A 16,041-nucleotide genomic window follows, 5' to 3' on the forward strand; every position below is an offset into this window, starting at 1 on the left:
GGTACAATTCGACCTTTCACACGTCTTTGAAGGCAACTCCTTTTAAGGTCTTATACGGTCGTGAACCTCCGACTATTTTACGTTTTGAAGGGCAAACAACCAAAGTCTCGGAGTTGGAAACCATGATGAAAGAACGAGACCTAATGCTTGATCAAATAAAGGAGCATTTGACCCATGCGCAACAACTGATGAAAAATAATGCAGACAAGCATAGAAGAGATATTGAGTATAGCGTTGGGGATTGGGTGTTTCTGAAGTTAAGACCGTATAGACAGCAGTCGGTGGCCAAACGAGCTTGTCAGAAACTGGCAGCTAAGTATTATGGTCCTTTTGAAGTAATGGAGAGGGTCGGTAGAGCAGCTTATCGGTTACAATTACCACAAGGCTCGAAGATCCACCCAGTGTTTCATGTCTCACAAATAAAACGAGTGTTAGGTGAGCATCAGCTGGTCATTCCTTTACCAGAGTTGCTGAACGAGAGTGATGAGTTGGTCATTGAACCGGAATCTGTATTGGACACTCGCTACAATGCCAATGGAGTGTTAGAAGGATTGGTACATTGGAGAGGTTTACCGGATCATGATGATACTTGGGAGGTGATAAAGGAGTTACAACAGAAATATCCATCATTAGCGCTTGAGGACAAGCTGCATTTCGAAGGGGGGGTATTGATAAGCCTCATCAAGTCTACATAAGGAGGAAGAACGGAGAAGAAGGAGCACGTGTGAGCTGAGAAGAGAACACGTGCGAGTCAAAGAAGTCAATTGTATATAAACTTGTAAAAACAGAGTGAGTCGGGTATGTTGTTTGTTATTGAAAAGTCTTATGTGACTTGGGGAATGCGATTATGTCAAGCTGGGTCTTGAGATCGTTTCCGTTATCCCTGTAACAGAATCATTCAGATAATAAAGGAAGAGTTCTTTTCTTATCACAATCCCAAAGTACCTCAAGTAGATTAAATCCCCGACCACATCTGGGAAACTCAATGCTGTAATAACTCCTTTTTGAATAAAATGAACCCCTCCAAGATTAAGCACTCGAAGTAGCTTCATGTTCAAGTTAGTAGTTTTAACAGTAACCCTCGATTCTCCAAAGAAGAGGAAGGATCGCATCCTTTTGTTCATACGTTTCTCAGAGAAGTATTTGTTGATGATCTGATGGTTAACCACTTCCCTTCTGCAACAAGTATGTTGTGCCACATGATGATCGTTATAAACGTTTACAAAGTTTAGCTCTTTAGATTTCTTGATAGCCACGTCTCTCAGAAGATCATGGATTCTACAAGACATCACTTTTCCTCTTTCTACTCTCACTGCTTCCACTAAGCTTCTGTCTATCAGCTCTTCGATGTAGTACCGAGCCACATCTTCCATCATCATCTCTTCATCCCCTTGTATAAACCCTTCTGCTACAAGTAACTGTATCAACTTCTCTACCTCAATCTCATAGTCCTCAGGGAAGATACTAAGGTAAAGAAAGCAAAGTTTCAACTCTTGTCGCATCTCCTTGAGGCTTAGATCACATAAAGTGGAAACATGAATGGAGTTATCCTTTAGGCGTCTCCATAAACTCTTACACACATCATTCCACTCGCTTGGACTCTTCTTCGACAAAAGCCCCGCAAGAACGACTATAGCAAGTGGTAATCCACTGCATTTTTGAACCATTTCTTTTCCGATTTTCTGCAGATCTTCATCAACCCATTCCATATTCATGAATGATTTCTGTTCAAACAACTTCCAGCTTTCTTCAAACGTCAAGAATCTTAACTTATGAGCATAGAATCTCCCGTCCACGCCTTCAGCAACAGCTCTAATACGGGTAGTGATGATAACTATACTTCCTTCATGGTTGCAAGGTAACGCTCTCTTTAAACTCTCCCACGCTTCTCGCTCCCATATATCATCTACCACCACCAGATATTTTTTCCCTTCTAAAATACTATGAAGGTAAACTTCTAACTCCTCCTCTGTAAACTTCCTGATCTTCTCCAACTCTTTCGCAGAAGCCAACCCCAAAGATCTAATGATTCTCATAAGTATATCTCCAGTTTTAAAATCTTGAGAAACATAAGTCCACGCGCGGTATTCGAATCTTCTCTTCACATCCTCGGAGTTGTAGAGCTTCCTAGCAAGTGCAGTCTTTCCGAGACCTCCCATACCGAAGATCGAGATAATAAATCTATTGTACTCTCTCTCATCGAGAAGCTTTTCCAATAGAATCTTAACATCATCTTCCAAACCAACTACAAGCTCTTCTTGATCAACAGACCGAGCACGCCGAAGCTCCCGTACCCTTAAGCTTAAATTACTCTCTCCTCCTCGACGCTCACTGAAGTTTCCTATGCCATAAGTCTCCCGCTTGCGAGTAACATCCAAGATTCTTCTCTTGAGGATTCTGATATCTTCAACTATGTTGTACGCATCCATCTTCCTGCCTATTTTGTTGTTCCATCTCTTGAATCCTCGCCTTTGTGATCTTTCTTCGAGTTTCATGTGATGGGTGTCCAAAACATCCTCGACGTCATAAGCGATATCTAAAACCAGTTTTGTCCACTCTTTCGAAACCTCATCTTCTTGTTCTCGCGCTTCAACATCCTTGAGATAACCTTGGATGCACGTCAACTCTGTCTTTAGGTCTTCTAGATCATCTTTGACTACCATCAACATCGATGCTTCTTCAATGAGATAGTTGCCTATCTTTCCCACAACGAATCCCGTAATCGCATCTACCATCTTCACTATATGGAAATGAATCCAATCCACCGATATCACAGTAAGCACAAGACTTTATTGATGAATGTGAGATTTATCTAAAAACTGGAGAAGATTTTTCTAAAGAGCATGAAAAATATCAACTCAGTTTTAAAACTAACAAAAGAACAGAGCAAACGAGAACACGTTGGGAATTTGTCAATTTTGGCTGCTGAAGGAGATACACCGACAATTTAAAGAGAGAATTAACCCTTATGACTTTTATTTCTTTGTGTCGTCGACTTGATTTCGGAAACATTCATACTTGACTTGTAGACATTTAATGTAATTCGAAATTTCTTTGTCTCCTACATTTTATTCCAGAAAAATTCAAGTAGACCTGGGTGGAAGTTTCAATCATGCATATTTTGTCGTCTGTGGTCTCTCATTTCTCAACTTGTCATTCTATCTTTCGTAGAAGTTTCAGTTTTTCATATATATGTTCCCACCTCACATTTTAGCTGAGATTTATGTAACTGTTAAAGTGTATATACTTTAGGGATTTAAGAGTCTATAGATTTTTGTTCAAACCAAACATATATAATCTTAAAAGTTACAACCCTAAAACAACTACTCTTATCGATCCGTTGGAAAGTTTGCTTTTTGAGATTACATCTCTATCACACCTAGAAACTCATGAGAAACAGTTTTCTCTGAGCAAAATGTTCAAAAGCTACGAGTGAGTATACTTGTCTTAATTATATTATAGCTTAGTGCTAATTTTGTGTATAATAATACTGTGTGATAAATTGTTACAAAATGTGTGTGATCCAAATTTGCAGATGTGATTGTGAATTGCAGAAGCCGAGTATGAACGGATATGGACCACAGGAAGTGCTTTTAGACCAAAATACCAAGTAAAACAAGTGAGCTATATAAGAGCAAGATTATCGATGGGTTTTAATTTTTAGTCTCTTATGTACTGTTGTAATTTTCAATGAATATATTCTGTACTGTTTATAAAATAAGAACCCTTGAGATTATAATTAAAATCATCCTCTCCAATGTGATAGGATATAATTTTGAGTCTCTTATTTTTTAAAATCTAGTTTTTTGAATCTAACTCATTCAACTTCATCAGTTATGAATGAACAAACAACCAAAACAACATTGAGCTTTGATCCAACAAGGACAATTCATACACTTCATATTAAGGTGAATTACCTCAGCCTCAGCGAAGTGCATATAAAGAAAGTACCTCACATTTGGATCACTGTTTTCGAAAGTCATTGTGATGGGTCTTGTTGTGTTTGTTGGAGTCATCGCTGTACTCATCACCAAACTCGAAAGATTGTAACTATTTTTGACTGAGATCACTGGAAGTGAGGTATTGATCTCTCTACAAATGCTACTCTGCACATATACATAGTGAAACCGATTAATAAAACACAAATGCTACTCTGCTCATACACATAGTGAAACCGATTAATAAAACACAANCCCTTGAGATTATAATAAAAATCATCCTCTCCAATGGTAGGATATAATTTTGAGTCTTTTATTTTTTAAAATCTAGTTTTTTGAATCTAATCTCATTCAACTTCATCAGTTATGAATGAACAAACAACCAAAACAACATTGAGCTTTTGATCCAACAAGGACAATTCATACACTTCATATTAAGGTGAATTACCTCAGCCTCAGCGAAGTGCATATAAACAAAGTACCTCACATTTGGATCACTGTTTTCCAAAGTCATTGTGATGGGTCTTGTTGTGTTTGTTGGAGTCATCACTGTACTCATCACCAAACTCGAAAGATTGTAGACTGCTACTCTGCTCATACACATAGTGAAACCGATTAACCTTCCTTCTTTGCCATTTAATCTTGCCCCCGCTAGTACCCACAGCCCTTCCAATAAATCCAAAACATACCAAGAAGTCTGCAAACCGAAGTATCACATAACAATTATCAGAAATCATTAGCTCTAGGAAACGTACAAAGATTTTGGCAATTAGAGATTGTTTCACAACAATGGTTATGAGATGAACCAGAGGAGAATAAGTGGTTGTTGTTTGGTCCATGACCATGACCATGACCAAGCTCCTCCCCTAAGACAAAAGAAGGTGCGGCGGTTGTGGCTGAATAATCTGATTAATGAAAACCATCAGTTTGAATGGATCAGATATGATAAACAATCTCAAACTCTAACGATAAAACTACAAAGCAAACTCCCAATATAACAAATCCCAAGGTTTACGAACTTGCAACAATCTAATTTCAACCTCCCCAGATTGTTCTCCACTTCATCCACCGAGAACAAGAACACCAAAGTCTATTGAAAATATAAAACTTTATGATGGCATCCAAACTAAAAGTCTACACTTTCGACTCAAAAATGAAGAAACTTTAATAGGTACAGAATCCACACAACTTGACAGAAACCCGTCACGCAAGTTCCAAAAGAAAGACATGCTCTACTAACTACTTACGACTTTTCTATTTGTGTTCTTTTATTCTTGTCCCTCATTGTTCATTTAAATCTTTCTTTCGAAGCAAATCAATTAAAAAACAGATCAGTCATTAACAGAAGTGTTATTATTATATATGTATGCATATTGGTATACACACATTATCTTCTTGAGTTTTCTCTCTTTTACACAACCGCGATTTCCTTTTAAAACTTATCAATCTGCGTTCTCATCAAGCAATGAGACTACTACTGTATGCTTTATTTTCGCCATCCGTAAATGGATGGTTCTCGTCTTCTTCCGCTAGATCTTGACCCTCCCGTTTATTACAACCCAAAAGTGGGTTTACCTCTGTGTTCTCATCATCTTCAGGATTCATATTTTCTTTCATACCTGTCCTAGACTCCTCGTTTTGATCAGTTACCAGCGGCTGAGGAAAGAGACTGGTTTCACTAGAAGAAACCATTGAGTTGTTCTCTTGGTCATCCTCGTTGTATTTGGTAAAGTTGGAATTGCATTTCCTATAGACTGGAGATTCTTGTAAGACTTCATTCTCTGACATAAAACGAGATGAAGACTTGTGGTCAAAGCTACCGAAACCTTTAATCTCTCGAGATAGCTCACGAGCTCGCTTCCTCTCTTCCTTGAGCAACTCCCCTTTCTCAAGTAGCTTTAAAACCTTCTCTGCTTTCTTTCTAACAGATAATCCCCAATTGAACCTGCCACACAAACAAAACCAATTGTCTTAAGAACATTGACAATGCAAACAAAGTTCTGTTCGAACCAAACATGATCCACCTTAAAACCTTATAAGTAAATCAAGTACCCTTTCTCATCGATATGTTGGAAAGTTTGCATTTGCGAGATAACATCTATATCGCCTTGAAACTCATCCGAGACACTCTCTGGTCCGTGAGTAAGCAAATGTTCAATAACTATCAGTGAGTTGTAAGCTATTCTCCAGTTTCTCTTATCAAACCTTGCCAATCTAATATACACCAAACAACAAAGTAACAAACAGATCCATATCTCAGTAATAACACAAGGCTTGTCCTACTATTAAGTAAAAAATTATGGACTAATCACCGAATTGATCCAAATTTGGCTAGATATAAGAACTGAATTAAAAATAATGAAACCTTTTGTGCAAAACATCGACGATCCGCAAATAATTTTCAAACTCGAAAGCAGCCTTAGAAATGGATCCTAAGGTTTGTGTATTTGGCCCCCATGACTCACCATCCGTAGCTTCCTCGGTCATTCTTCAACCAAATTTGTTCAAATCATAAATTACATACACATAAATCAAGAATCCTTAAGAAAAGAGATAAAGCACAAAAAACACAAAACTGACAGTTGAAGAGGAGTGACATCAGTGAGAGCCAAACGCGCAGTTTTGATCTTCTCTTTGAAGAAGAAAGAAGCTTGTTTCTTCAACTCAAGGAACGATGGTGTTCCCATGGCGATGCTGCTGCTTCTGTTTTTGCTCATCATCGACATCTCTTAAGAAAGAGAGAGAGAGAGGAGAGATGTTTTGATAACTACTATTTCATAGTGTTGGGTTAGTTCAAAAACCATAGATATATAATACAAGATTGGTCACTGAATATAGGGACAACAAAACTTTAATTTAATCAAAGAAAAGTCCAAATCTGTGATCCAAAAAGGTCCTCATGTTTGAAAATTTGAATGGTCATTTACTTATTTGTTACGTCGGAAAAGTCAAGCGCTATGGTACCACCAAGGCACCAAATGACCATAAATTCTAACATCAATTTCCCTAACCGATCCGATAGTGTGAATCATTTTTTCTTATAACTAGTAAGACAATTAAAAAGTTCCAAAAAAATTAACATCTTGAAAACGAGTACTATAATTTATTATGTGTATTAAAATCATGCTGATGTTTTTGGTCGGCTATAAAAATACTAAAAAGATCTTTTTTTTGTTTAAGATAAGTATATAAAAAAAGAATTAATAAATAAATAAACACGGTAGTAGAATGTGAGCGACCGTAGAGTATTGTGGCTCTCTTATTTTCAACAGAGTCAGTGAAGTGAATAAGGTTTAGAGTTAGATCTGACCGTACACCCCACACGCGCGGCTAAGTGAACTGGATCTCAAGATCCAACGGCTCTGGATAACCCGTAAATCTAGCGAGAACTTGACCTGAGGAGATAGCAGATCTGGACCGTCGGTGTCAACTTGGTACGACCCACACAAGACACAACTGCACCTGTCACGCACTTACTGTATATTATTCCTGCTGACCTAATTCACTTTCCCCCATTCTTATTCTTATTCACTTCTGTAAAAAATTTCACCACTTGATAAAATAAAAATCTAATTGTATTGCTAGTAGAATACACCTTTTCGCAAAACTGAATTATACAAAATATTTTAGGTTGACAAAAAAAGAATAACTCTCTTGGGTAAAAAGATTTTGATTGAAGAGTGAAGACAACAAAAGAGAAAATAAAAAATAAAAGGATTTTCTATAGACATGGGTTTTTACCCAAAATTGCCGAATCAAATCCAAATTTACATGGGAAAGTGAATTTGTTTTTTCCTCAGACTCGAATAAAATAACATTATGACGTAGAATAAATATATAAACCCTCGTGAAAAAAAAATCCAGTAAAAATAAATAAAAGCCCTAATCGAAGGCAAAACATTTATGTGATTAAAAAAAAAAAATCATACCAAAAGATAACAAAATGCTATACACCAACAACAACACCACCACCACAAGGCTAAGGAACCAAGTGGTCTTTTAACCGCGCCGGAAGAAACTATCTCACGCGGTGGTGATACTAATCGCGACGGTTGCTCATCAGAACTCTCCGGCGACAAAGAGATTTCATGTGGAGGAGCCGTGGCAACGGGTTGACCCGATTTCGGAAACAGTTCTTTAGGCAAAAGAACTTTGGATACTCCGAAAACAGAAACCGGGTTTTGATCAAATGCCGTTTGTGTCACGACAGCTAAAACCACACCCGAATTGATCGTTACGATTGACCCGTTAACCCGGGAGATGTTGAGCGTGTATGAACCGGCTCCCATTTCTTCGGTTGCTAATGTCGGTTGAACCGGATTGGTTATTGATTCGAGCGAACCTAGAGTGTAGTATGAATGTAGCACATGGAACTTTAACACGAAGGCTTTTTGCTCCGCCGGTAGAGACTGAAGGTTCACGTTTGAAGGGAGATCGGAGAAAGCGGAGTCGGTGGGGACGAAGACTGTGATTCCGGCGCCACGTTCGTCGTTTTCGAATTCTGTTATGACTCCGGAGGCGACGAGGAGGGAGAGAGCGACGTTGAAGTTGTGTCCGTTGATTAGTATCTGAGTGAGGTTGATTCCCGCCGGTGGAGGGGAGAGAGACGTCGATGTCGGCGGTGGAGTGAGAGTCTCCGATGCGGTGATATCGATTCCGGTGGGGACGATGAGTGAGTCGACGGAGAGGACGGTTATGTTTGGAGGTTTCGTTTCGAGAAGCTTTAAAACGGTGACGTTTTTGGTGCTCGGAGATCCGATCGTGACTGATCCTGAAGCCGGGTCACGGGTTACGTTAACGGATCCGGATCCGAAGAATGTACGGCCGGAAGCTTCGTAGAGAGTGGTGACGGCGGAGCCTGAGGGTGGGATACGTCGTAGATCGGAATCTGAGAGGAACTGGAGAAGGACATGGAAGCGGAGGAGATCTGCGAGTGTCGAAGGAGGTAAACGGCGCGTGAGGTCCACGGAAGCGGAGGAGAATTGAGAATTGGGAACGGCGAGGAGGGTTAGCGAGTTTCTACCTGAGAGTTCGGCTGCGATGCCGGAGGAGACGAGGAGGTTGGAGAAAGAAGATAGGTTAGGGAAAGAAGAGAGAACGGCAGTGACGTTGATGGCGGCGGCGGTGGAGGATAGGAGGAGAAGTAAATAAGCTAATGCGGGAAGGGTAAAATGGGAAACTGAGATTACGTTCGCCATTTATTTTTTTTCGAGTTAGGTCATGAGATTGAGTAAAGGAGAAGAACAGAGAAGTGAGTGGATGATGGATAGAGAGAGAAGGGAAGGGTGAGTGTGAAGAGTTTTGGTGGAGACGAAATTAAAAATTAGAGACACATCTTTGGGGAATTTTGTGACGCGCGCTGTTAAGGGGAGTTAAAGTTCACGCGCAGGACAAAACAGATGTCATTGTGTCAGAGAGATGCTTTTGTGGACACTTCTAGTCTTGTAGTGATTAGATTTTGGTGAGCAAAATTATTTAGATTGAATAATTTATTTATATAATTTTGGGTGGTGCCCACGTGGGGTATAGTTTTTTANGAGATCCGATCGTGACTGATCCTGAAGCCGGGTCACGGGTTACGTTAACGGATCCGGATCCGAAGAATGTACGGCCGGAAGCTTCGTAGAGAGTGGTGACGGCGGAGCCTGAGGGTGGGATACGTCGTAGATCGGAATCTGAGAGGAACTGGAGAAGGACATGGAAGCGGAGGAGATCTGCGAGTGTCGAAGGAGGTAAACGGCGCGTGAGGTCCACGGAAGCGGAGGAGAATTGAGAATTGGGAACGGCGAGGAGGGTTAGCGAGTTTCTACCTGAGAGTTCGGCTGCGATGCCGGAGGAGACGAGGAGGTTGGAGAAAGAAGATAGGTTAGGGAAAGAAGAGAGAACGGCAGTGACGTTGATGGCGGCGGCGGTGGAGGATAGGAGGAGAAGTAAATAAGCTAATGCGGGAAGGGTAAAATGGGAAACTGAGATTACGTTCGCCATTTATTTTTTTTCGAGTTAGGTCATGAGATTGAGTAAAGGAGAAGAACAGAGAAGTGAGTGGATGATGGATAGAGAGAGAAGGGAAGGGTGAGTGTGAAGAGTTTTGGTGGAGACGAAATTAAAAATTAGAGACACATCTTTGGGGAATTTTGTGACGCGCGCTGTTAAGGGGAGTTAAAGTTCACGCGCAGGACAAAACAGATGTCATTGTGTCAGAGAGATGCTTTTGTGGACACTTCTAGTCTTGTAGTGATTAGATTTTGGTGAGCAAAATTATTTAGATTGAATAATTTATTTATATAATTTTGGGTGGTGCCCACGTGGGGTATAGTTTTTTAAATAATAATGTCATTAAAGTTTTTTTCGTTTGCATGTGAAGTTTATTTATAGCTGTGCAGTCTGTTAAAATCTTGATCTCCCACTACAAACATTTTTTGTGGAGTAATTGATTTTGTTGGTAGTATTAATTTGTATAGTTAGACGAATTGTTTGATCTTGTGGTCGATATATTATATTTTGTCATCCAACGTCCGTCGGCAATGATCAAATGATTGTTTGACAGATAAAACTCATTGATGATGAAATATTGGCTTCTACTTCGACATCATATTTACGATCAATTATATATAGTTTGGGTGGATCTGTCAATCAAATGTCATCTATCAAGAATTAGTAAAATTGGTATTTCAAAAGATTGATCAAGGCGATTCTTCCTAACCAAGTACAATTACTATACTGGGCCCACCTGGTATAAAAATTAGGCTTTAGTAGAGATATAAAAAATAAAGTCCATCAGGCCCACACAAATTAGGCTTTATTGAACTTTCTTGAACTAGATAGATCTTTGGATCATTGTTTAGTTATCAGGTTCTTAGGCATCATTGACCAAGTTTTCACAACTGTATCTAGTGACATTATCTATTTAGTCTCGAACTGCTCTGTTCTAGTTGATATTGTTATTGTTGTCTGCTCTTATCAAGACCAAGAATTATTCTTAATTTGCAATCTGCTTCGACTCTGTCGCTTGTTGTTGTCTGACATTGAAGCGTGATCTCCTTTAAACCAGTGCAGCCAATGAAGGTTGCAACTGGACGTTAAAGGAATAACAATGTATGCATTGTCTATTGGAAATGAGAGTTCATTGTTCTGTGTTTAGACCTTAACTTATGCTTTGTGTTGTGGCATTTTTTTTTCCAATTACTTTTAGCTTGAGGATGTACAGTTCATTGGTCGAGAGGTGTTTTGTGGACTGTGTTGATAGCTTTACACGCAAATCTCTACAAAAACAAGAGGAGACTTGTGTTATGCGGTGCGCTGAGAAATTCCTTAAGCACATTATGCGTGTTGGTATGTGTGGAGAAAGATCCCACATCAGATAGATGTGAAGGGACTTGAGTATATATAAAGGGTTAGGGCTTCTCCACTCATTGCTAATTGGTTTTGAGTTGTAAGCCCATATCAAACCCTAGTTTAACATGGTATCAGAGCCTACACACGCTGGCCCATTAATTAATCCGGCCCGGATAGTGGTCCGATCACACCCATTAATTGATGGCCCAAAGAAAGCCCAATTCTATTGAGATAGCTAAAAAAGAGCATTATCTCGAGGGGGCGTGATGGATTGTCGAGATTAATGGCTAGAAGAGTCATTATCTCGAGAGGGCGTGTGGAGAAAGATCCCACATTGGATAGATGTGAAGGGACTTAAGTAATATATAAAGGGTTAGGGTCTCTCTACTCATTGCCAATTGGTTTTGAATTGTAAGCCCATATCAAACCCCAATTTAACAGTATGTGTTTTGCTGAGCTCAATCAGAACGCACCTACCCAAGACTTAAAAAAACTATGCTTCCTTCAGTTTTGTTTTTTGGTACGGTTTATGAGTCCGAAACCAGAATAAACCGGTTGTTAGTTGTTCAGGTTTTTACTCTGATACTCTTCTTTGAACACTAAACTCCTGTACTGTGAAAATTTTGACTAAATCCAAATTCTGATATTGAAATTTATTTGTATTTTCATTGGAGTCTACAGAAAACCATATCATTTTATATATAAATTGTAGTGATCATTTTCCGAATTTTCATTATACTGTTTTGGTTTCTTATACATAAAGATTGTTAAACATCTTGAATCTTAGATTACAAAAGTTGAACTTTGACATTCTTAGTACTGAAGCACCTAGATGACGTTTATATCAGTTTTTCATGATACCTACATCGTAAACCGGGGTGAAGTCCGGTTTGAACAAACCAAAATTTTGCTCGGAAATCGAAGGTTTGAGATTCTCGTTGAAGAGAGCAAAAATGCAAGTCTCGAACACACGGTTTGGCATCAATGGAGTGCCCTTACCGGAATTCACATGCTTTATAAGGTTCCGGTTGTATGTAGCCGCAAAATCTAAACCAACGCCGGTCTGGTTCGGTTCACCAGCTGAAGGCCAACCGGTTTCAGCCACAACGATGTCCACGTCTCCGTACCCGATCCGTTTCATCGCAGAGTAAACAGCGTCAAGCTGAGCGTCGAACATGTTAGTGTAGTTTAACTTCGTAACTGTGTCAACGACGACTATGTCGTTTGAGTTAAAGAGTGCGTAGTTTAATGTTTCGGGTCCGAACCCGAAATATGGGTACGGGTTAACCATAAAGGGAGACTTCGTGCGGTTATGGAAGTCGAGGATTGGAGCGAAGATGGCTTTCTCGTAGCCTCTACGAAACTTTCCGGAGCTAGGTGGTTCGGAGGAGCCTGAGAGGATACCGAGCGAGTGAGGCGTCGAGACTAAGATCCCAGTGACGTTAGCCAGGTGTAATGCTAACGTAAGTGCCTCCATGGCGGGAAGGAGATGACCGATGAGTGTTCTGTCGGATGTGGCGATGACTTCGTTTCCGACAGCGATGTAACGTATTGAGGTTGCTGGGAGGAAAGGGAGGAGGTTGTCGGAGAGCCATGAACGTGCGTTGGGAAGCTTGGAGAGGGAAACGATGTCGGAGTTTGGGATCGTGACAGTGAGAGAGATCCCGGTGATGCCTGAAAATGCGGTGAGGATGCCGGGGTTTGCGTCGAAGATTTTTACGTGGTTGATGTTTGTTTTTGTTTTGATGAAGTTGACGACTTGGTGAGGCGGTGGGAGGTTGTTGGACACCGTGCCGTAGTTTACGCCGATGTGATATGCGGCCGAGAAGGTAAGGATGAGCGTGAGAATCAGGAAGAGAGGTAGATGAACAACTTGACCTCTCATCATGATGATCGTGAATTGAGTTTTTTTATAAAGTTACAACTTCCACGTTTAGCAAAACTTACTAGGAGTTATTTTTTGAGAGCTTCGGTTTGATTGTGGAGCTACGTGAGCGAGTGGCTGATTAATTGATGGTTTTTTTAATCAGTTAAATAAGTGACTTTAACTTAATTACATTCGATAATTGTCATAGAAAAAGCTATTTTTAAAACGGAGATATATATAAAGCTTAGGAATATGAGAGAAACTGAGAACTGTTGTCCAGACTCTGAATCCATCCGTAAATACATCGGACTCTGGCACCGACGTTGATATTCCAATGTCAATTGCATTTCTCCAAGTAAATTCAAACTCGACTTTAACAAAAAAAAAAAAAAATCAAATTCGACTCAATTATTTTTGGTCAACGCAGTTTATTTTATTTTCCTATACAAGTGTTATATATCTAACTAGATAAAGCCTATATTATTATGCGATTAAAAGTTACAAAATTTTTGTGAGAATAACTGAAATGTCAGCAATAACATATACACATTTTCCTCGATTTTATTTTGTAATTATTTTATATTGAACTTAAACCTTTCATATTCCATTTCAATACTATTTAAATATTTATACCATCATAATAAACTATATTTTAATTTTTACACATTTTATCTTAATGCATGCATTAAAATCTTAAAGATAAAATATGTAGAACAAAACTTATACATATTCTCATCAAGTATTCAAAAATTTATTTTTTTAAGTTCATCATTCTTTTAACTTTTTTTCTTCTTATTTTGAATAAAATATTACATTACAGCGATTAATACAATTTATATCCAACTAAAATTATGTTAATAATTATGTTATTTTTTTTAACTTCGTTATTCATTATTTATTGATTAACATACATGCTTAATGATTCATTCTTAACGGTTCAAAATCACACGGTGTACAAATCAAAATTTTCTCGCGGAAAAAGATTGAGCTTATCACCTATAAGATGAGTTACATGGATTCTAGGTTCACCGTTACTTGGTGCAAATGTTATGAAATACCATTTGAAATAGGTAAAACCTTCTTAGAATAAAACTGTCAGATGGTTCTTATTATTCCCTTATATATAAACTCAAATAAAATATATCTTGTTCTATGTATTCAACAATCTCTTGGGCAATGGATGCAAAACCGAACTTCATATTCTGATGCATTTGGAGAGAAATACCTCATCATCTTTCTTTCTGTTATGTTTGGTTTTTACCATAACTTGCTACTCTCATATGATTTTGTCTTTTGTAGCAAAAAAAAAAAAATAGAGATTTGTTACTCTAATTTACTCGATGAGTAGATTATTAAAACCCCAATTCATAGATTAGGCGTTCGAATTTACTAGAATTATTATATATAAATTTGAATTAATTTAATTTTAATTTTGGTCAAAAATATTTGTATTAATAAGATTCAATAAAGGATATACAAGTTTAACAACATAATGAATTTAATTCCTAATTGTACAACATGTGTACTAATGAGGTTTAGTCAAAAGTTTTTTAAACATATTCAACTTATTTAACGTTGTGTCTGCTTTAAATTGATGATCAATCCCAAAAACTTAATAATAGTTGTTTGCTCTTCAATTTCATTTGTTCAGCTTTGTAACTAAAAAAACTTTAAAACCAATTTTTGATTTTTTTTTTTTTGACAATGATTGTGGTTTACGACATTGTGTAGGAGTCAAAAGTTTATATGCTCTGAAAAACAATATTTTGTCGAGGTTTTGCAATTTCTTTTACAATATCTCAGAGCTTGCCTAATATGAAAGTATTGCTTATCCACATCAAATACTTTTGAATTTAGCTCACCAAATCTTTTGATGTTCAAAATCACTAAGTAACGAAAGAAACTAAAAAATTGTAGTTGGTTTTTAGACTAATATTATTTCCTAAGACTTCTATATTTTTTCTGGTTTCATTACTTTTTATACTTGCAAAGTTTAAAAACACCTTTATTGATCATTTTTATGGGTGTCTTAAAATATAAAACTAATAATAATTAAAAAAAAATTGTCGATGAATTGGAAAAATATGTGTCTCTAGAGACACTTATGATCCCAAAAAGGCAAGTGTCTTTAATAATTAATATTTCGTAGTTGGTTTTAAGAATATTTCTTATCTTGTAATCTAAGTTATTCGAATAAGATTTCAGTTTTTTTTGTTCTTAAAAAAAGATTTTTAAAAAAACATTTGTAGATTAGTTTGGTTTTGATTCTAGTTGATGCAAATTCTTTCTTTCTATTTTATTTTTGGTTGAGATCTAGTCGATGCAATTTATAGTTTTTGAGTTAGTTTAAGTAATAATATAATTTTGAAAATATTAATAATATATGCAATTTGTTTCGGTTACAAAAATTGCAATTTGCTTTTGATATAACTAGGATGTCGGTCTGTGCGTTACCGCACGGGAAAGTGAAAATTTGAAATGATTAACATTGTTAATTTCACATTTCGAGTGAAATTTTTTTGGTAATTTTTTAACTGTATAATATAAAAGTCATAAATCATGACTAAGATGAATTAACCAAATTAGTTAAATAAAAAATTTGTTATATATATATATAAATAAAAAAATCGATTCAGTGACAATAAGAGAATAATCTTAAAGATATATAAATCTAGGTTTACTGAATTATACTCAGATAATCAATTTTGAAAGATATTCACATATAATAAATTTAAATCATTATTCTATTAAAATTTATAAAAAATAATAAGAGACTCAAGAAGAAAGAGCTCATAGTTGCAACTGCAACCAACCAAATTAACTAAAAAGATAAATCTATGAAAAATTAGAAATCACAATTAATTACTTAAATTAATACTTGAAAGAGATGATCAATACAGT

General features: G+C 37.4%; 4 protein-coding genes and 1 pseudogene across 5 annotated transcripts; all 5 read right to left on the reverse strand.

Moving 5' to 3' along the window:
* LOC104711107 (disease resistance protein RPP13-like) lies at window positions 811-2,735 on the reverse strand. Its single transcript, XM_019229963.1, has 2 exons — window positions 946-2,735; window positions 811-883 (listed from the first exon to the last, which is right to left on the reverse strand). The coding sequence occupies exons 1-2, from the start codon at window positions 2,733-2,735 to the stop codon at window positions 811-813; spliced, it is 1,863 nt and encodes a 620-aa protein (XP_019085508.1).
* On the reverse strand, window positions 5,272-6,683 carry LOC104711108 (annotated as a pseudogene).
* LOC104711109 (fasciclin-like arabinogalactan protein 4) lies at window positions 7,312-9,459 on the reverse strand. Of its 2 annotated transcripts, XM_010427789.2 has the most exons (2): window positions 7,868-9,459; window positions 7,312-7,400 (listed from the first exon to the last, which is right to left on the reverse strand). In XM_010427789.2, the coding sequence occupies exons 1-2, from the start codon at window positions 9,134-9,136 to the stop codon at window positions 7,365-7,367; spliced, it is 1,305 nt and encodes a 434-aa protein (XP_010426091.1). In that variant the 5' UTR covers window positions 9,137-9,459; the 3' UTR covers window positions 7,312-7,364. The 2 variants fall into 2 exon arrangements, with proteins under 2 accessions (XP_010426091.1, XP_010426092.1); XM_010427790.2 differs by lacking the exon at window positions 7,312-7,400 and having other exon boundaries at window positions 7,620-9,458.
* On the reverse strand, window positions 9,432-9,923 carry LOC109126429 (fasciclin-like arabinogalactan protein 4). The gene has a single exon (XM_019229964.1). The coding sequence runs from the start codon at window positions 9,921-9,923 to the stop codon at window positions 9,432-9,434; it is 492 nt and encodes a 163-aa protein (XP_019085509.1).
* Window positions 12,118-13,161, reverse strand: LOC104715333 (glucan endo-1,3-beta-glucosidase-like). Its single transcript, XM_019230306.1, has one exon. It carries the CDS (start codon window positions 13,159-13,161, stop codon window positions 12,118-12,120), a length of 1,044 nt encoding a protein of 347 aa, XP_019085851.1.

This window comes from Camelina sativa, chromosome 9 (genome assembly GCF_000633955.1).
Source record: "Camelina sativa cultivar DH55 chromosome 9, Cs, whole genome shotgun sequence".
In the NCBI taxonomy this organism is placed as follows: Eukaryota; Viridiplantae; Streptophyta; class Magnoliopsida; order Brassicales; family Brassicaceae; genus Camelina; species Camelina sativa.